This window comes from Lactuca saligna, chromosome 3, assembly GCF_052625555.1.
Source record: "Lactuca saligna cultivar CGN05327 chromosome 3, ASM5262555v1, whole genome shotgun sequence".
NCBI lineage: Eukaryota > Viridiplantae > Streptophyta > Magnoliopsida > Asterales > Asteraceae > Lactuca > Lactuca saligna.
This window is the reverse complement of record NC_136419.1, coordinates 154,537,693-154,542,927: the sequence shown is the minus strand read 5'-3', so window position 1 is coordinate 154,542,927 and position 5,235 is coordinate 154,537,693. Positions and strand designations below refer to the sequence as shown.

Here is a 5,235-nt window from a genome sequence, read left to right as displayed (position 1 = left end):
TGAATATTAAAATAATAAAAAAATGTTTAACTATTTTTTTATACTTATAAAAAGTTGCTAAAAACACTGGTGAAATAGTTACTAAAATTTTAAATTGATTTGAAGCTTGATGAAATTCCTGTATGACTTTGATGTTTATGTTGATTGTTGGCTACATAAAATAGAAGCTGACTTTTTACGGTCAAGCTCGCAACAGTACGACATTTTATGCACAAGGTATGGGATTTTAAGGCTAATTGCGAGAACTTCCTATTAATTTAGCAATTTCAAAGTTAAAAGAGTGACAAGCAAAAAAAAAAAACAACACAAAAGCATCTCTTGATAATTTAACAAGTACAGCAGAATAAAAAGATAAACAAGCATACTAGAAAGAATGAACAAACAAATCCCGGTGGTTCCGTCATCGTCCATCCTGTGAAGTGAAGGAATCCGCAAAGCCCGAAGGGCGAGTTGGAATACTTGTTTGCGTATTATCATTACTCCCAATAACTGATGAATTATCATACCCGCTCATACCCTCCAAAGCTTGCCATTTCTTGACGGCTTGTGGCAAAGTCATGTCAAGGTCTATACCGTAAATATCATCAGGGTCAGGGTCGGAAGGTTTCCAAAGCTCGGCTAGGGAGGAGAGCACATTGACCGCATGGCTCATGTCGGGTCTCTGGTGCGGTTCACGCGCACAGCAGTGACCGGCTAGTTCAGCCACGGTGCTGAGACTGGCCAGGGCTTCTTCATCGAGGTCAAGTGTCGGGTCAATTGCTTTTTGGAAGGTGTCTTTGTTTATGTGCATACGCCGGAACCATTGGACCAGGTGGACGCTTTCTTCTTGTTGGGTTTCGTCCAGGGCTCTTCTCCCCGTTATCAGTTCCATTAGGATTACACCAAAGCTGAACACGTCGATCTTCGTTGTTACTCTTCCCGTCACTACGTACAATTATGTAATCGAAACAGGTTAGCTACGTTTCGTATAAACAATATTTGAAAAAGGTAAAGATACAATTACCAGAAACCAATGGTAAACGACGGTAAATTTGTAAACTACTACTTATTGGGGAAACTCTTCGTCTTACAATAAAACATTAAACGTTATTTATGCTTAAATTATACATATAGCTTATGGCTTGTCGATTACATAAAAAAGAAATGTAAATTTTCCTAATGCATTAATAGTGTTGTTTTTTCTTAATGGACTATTAAATGGATTACGTAAGGAGGCTTTTTCCTTTTCACTTGATACAAATAAAACCACTTACTACAGAAAGTCATATGAGGTTTCTCCGTGAAGTGCTAAACGTCTATCGTTTCATTTGATTTTCCCAAATGCATGGTTATTTTCTAAAATATCTTTATTTTTAACATCACACCAAGCCATTGACAGGCGAAGCATACAATATATAAAAGTAGGGTAACAAAATGTTGATCAAAATAAGAAGGAATACCAGCGTATTCAGGAGCAAGATAACCAAAAGTGCCAGCTAATCTTGTGACAAGGGAAGCTTTCCCATCAGGGGCGAGTCGAACGAGTCCAAAATCAGCAACTTTAGCCCGCATATCATCACCAAGAAGAATATTAGACGGTTTAAGATCTCTATGAATAAAACTTTGTTGTGCCAAACCATGTAAATACTCAACACCTCTAGCAACATCTAACGCAATTATCAATCTTTTTGTCCATTCAAGCGGTTTCAAACCTTCTTCTTGCCAATCAAATAAAAACCGACTTAGTGTCCCTTGAGGCATATACTCATAAACAAGAAGCCTCTCATTTCCATCCAAACAATATCCAAGAAGTGCCACCAAATGCCTATGCCTAACCTTTGTTAAAACAGCTATTTCAGATTTAAACTCATCTAGCCCCTTTTCACTCATCACACCCGACTCCATCCTTTTAACCGCAATCTTGGTCCCATCATGTAACTCGCCTTTGTAAACTGTCCCAAACCCTCCTCTTCCCAATATATTATTCGAGCTGAAATTATTTGTCACATTTTTCAAAACTTGAATTGAAATCACCATGTTCCCAGCCTCCACGATGTGGATGTCACTTGGACCACTACTCGTGTGACTAAAGGATTCATTTGTGGGGGCACTTGAACCTGCAATTGTGATCTTCACCCCGTCCCCATCAGATGCTGAATGTCGGGGGTGGATCACCATCGTGTTTTGATATGGGATACGGTTAGATTGCTTTCGTTTAGCTTTGTAGACACAGACACCCAGCAATCCCGCGAAAAATACCGCACAAACACCGCCAACCACCGATCCCACCACCACGCCGGTGTTTGAACTTTTCCCATCACCGCCACCTCCTCCTCCGTTTGGCTTACTCCCGCCGCCGCCGCCAGAAGGCGAAACCGGTGTCAGACTTGGACCTGCCTTTCCGATATCAAGATTCCCTTCGGTTTTCACGTTAACAGTTTTGCTAAAATCCGGAACTGGTCCGTAAAGATGATTATTCGAAAAATCAATCGCAATCAAATTGGGTAAATCTTTGAGTTCATCTGGTATAGTTCCGGTAAGATTATTATTTGAAATAATCAACCTTTGAAGTGATTTAAAGGACGCAAATTTGGGAGAAATGGTTCCTGTTAGACCCATTTTTTGAAAATTAATCACAGTTATATTCCCATCGCTGGAACATGTGATCCCTAACCATGAATTACACGGATCGTTTCCCTTCCAATTATCAGCAAAAGTATGCGGGTAACCCACAGATTCTGCCACACCAAGCAGAATATCAACACGATTATCACAAGGAGCACCAGGATTCGGTAAACAGAAACTATTAAGCCCGCTTAAATCAACAGCCACAGACTTATCAAAACTTGGAGTAGGTCCCTGTAAGAGATTATTAGTCAGGTTCACAACTTTTAAAGATTGTAAACCTAATAAAGATTGTGGAACAGGCCCTGTTAAGCTATTATCTCTTAAACTCAAATTCTGCAACTCGTTCAGACCTGAAAAATCCGGTAAAGGACCGGAAAACAAGTTCCCGTGAAGCCAAACTTCAGTCAATTGCGTCATGTTTTGAAGAACTTGGAGAGTTCCGTTTAGTTTAGACCTACTGTTCTGACCATTCAACCAAAGGCTTTGAATCGATGAACCCGAAAACGAACTCGGTAACCCACCCTCCAGATAATTAAACGATAAATGCAGAGTTGTCAGCCCCGCAAACGCATCACCGCCGAAAAAATCCGGGATTTTTCCTGTGATGTTGGCCGATGTCGCCGAGAAAACTTGCAAAGTGGAGGCGGATTTTAAACTGTCCGGGATAGACCACGAACTAAAACCGTTGTAATCCAGATAAACGTGTTGTAAAGAAGACATACCGTCGAAGAAATCGGTAGGTATTGAAGTTAAACTGTTGTAACTGAGTAAAAGGTTCTGGAGCTGAGTTAACCCGGCGAGACTCGGGAGTGAGCCAGTGAGTTGATTGTTTTGAAATTCCAGAACTTGTAGTTCCGTGAGGTTGTTGAGTGTCTGCGGAAGATAACCTTTGAGGTTCTGGTTACCGGCTTGGATCCTGGTGACCCGGTTGTCTCTTGAGCACTGAATTTGCTGCCATTTACATGGATTGGGATCAGACCAATCGAGTGATTTGGGTGGACTGAGATTCGATTTCAGAGCCTGCATTACAACAGCATCGTTCGCGCTCGACTGTGAGTGAACAAAAATGATCGAAACAGACAAGAAATAGACGATAAACAGGAGAAATCCACCCAAATTTTCATAACCCAGAAAGGGTTTCATCATTTCAAACGCCAATCGATAATCAGAACCAGGTTCGGTTCCTCTGAGGAGTGGACTGTGGTTAGGGTTTTGTCGAGGGGTCGATGAAAATTGCAATTCCCTTTGCAGGAAATGTGTGATTGGGGAAAAAGAAGCTTTTATGAGTCAGATTGAACGGCGGTGATGAAGGTAAAGATTGAAAAGGAAAGAGAGAGAGATAAAAGATGGAATTTTTGCAAGAAAGAGAGAGAGAATCGGGGAGGGTGAGGAATGAATGCTTTCATTACAAAAATAATGTGGAGACCAGGGATGATACAGTTGTCGCGTATATGCGTGTATGTATGGTCCTTCACCTGTTTACTACACAAGTGACAAAAATGGTCCTAAGGTTACACCTAAATCATATTCGGTCCTTGTAATGTAGATCCTTTGCTCACGTTCAACTACTTATATGTTTTCATAAAAGTATTTCCCTATATGTAAATTACAACCTAAAACGAAAATAAACTCATTCCTATTTCACAACAGGGGATAATGAGTCAGGAGGTAAAAAATAAATGCTATGATTGTAATAACTTTTTTTTTTCGGGAATAAGACTTGTTAAGGTAATTAATTTTTTGGGTTTTTCAGATATAAGTAACTATTTTTTTTGTACACATCTTGGTAACAAATTTTTTGAAACTGTTCACATATGACCATTATGACCTGCTGTAGCATGTTACATCCAGCTAAGCAGGTCATAATGGTTATATGTGAACAGTTTCATCAAGTTCGTTACCTAGATGTGTACAAAAAAAATAGTTACCTAAATATGAACAAAACCAAAAGTAATAGTAAATTACATGAATGGTCCCTATGGTATAGGGGAATTTTTGCATTTGATCCCTAACTTATTCTTTTTAACTCGGATGGTCTCTGCTGTTTATTTTTGTTGTGTGCTTAGTCCCTGTCTTACCTAAAAAGACTATTATGCCCTTATTAATTTATTTTTTTAATTAATTTTCTTATTTATGTTTTTTTTTATATGTTTAAAAAAATTAATAGACCCCACATATCTGTATCTCCTCATCGTAAATCTGAAACCACATTTGAGAAATTTAATTTGGGTCCCACCGGTCACCATCCCATCTCACATCCTCTTCAACCTCTATTTTCTTTCAATCTTTAAGTCTTCATCATCCTTTTTTTTTTATCCTTCAACTCTAGCGAACAAACACCATAATCCACAGTCTCTTCACTTTATTGGGTTGTGGTGTTGGTTCGCTGAAGTTGTAGGACCGAAAAAGAATAGATGTTGAAGACTTCATTGTCATTAAATATGGAAAAGAAATAAAAGTTTAGGATGATGAAAGATAGGATGGTGAGGAGATACAAATATGTGAGGTCTATTAGTTTTTTTAAACATATAAAAAATACATAAATAAGAAAATTAATTTAAAAAAATTAAATTAATAAGAACACACTAGTTTTTTTTGGTAAGACATGGACCAAACGAAACAAAACAC

The 5,235-nt window shown here is 38.7% G+C and overlaps 1 protein-coding gene across 1 annotated transcript; it reads right to left on the bottom strand.

Moving 5' to 3' along the window:
* Positions 1-293: 293 nt before the first annotated feature.
* On the bottom strand, positions 294-4,026 carry LOC145037383 (receptor protein kinase TMK1-like). Its single transcript, XM_078986033.1, has 2 exons — positions 1,440-4,026; positions 294-924 (listed from the first exon to the last, which is right to left on the bottom strand). The coding sequence occupies exons 1-2, from the start codon at positions 3,751-3,753 to the stop codon at positions 401-403; spliced, it is 2,838 nt and encodes a 945-aa protein (XP_078842159.1). The 5' UTR covers positions 3,754-4,026; the 3' UTR covers positions 294-400.
* Between the last annotated feature and the right edge of the window lie 1,209 nt (positions 4,027-5,235).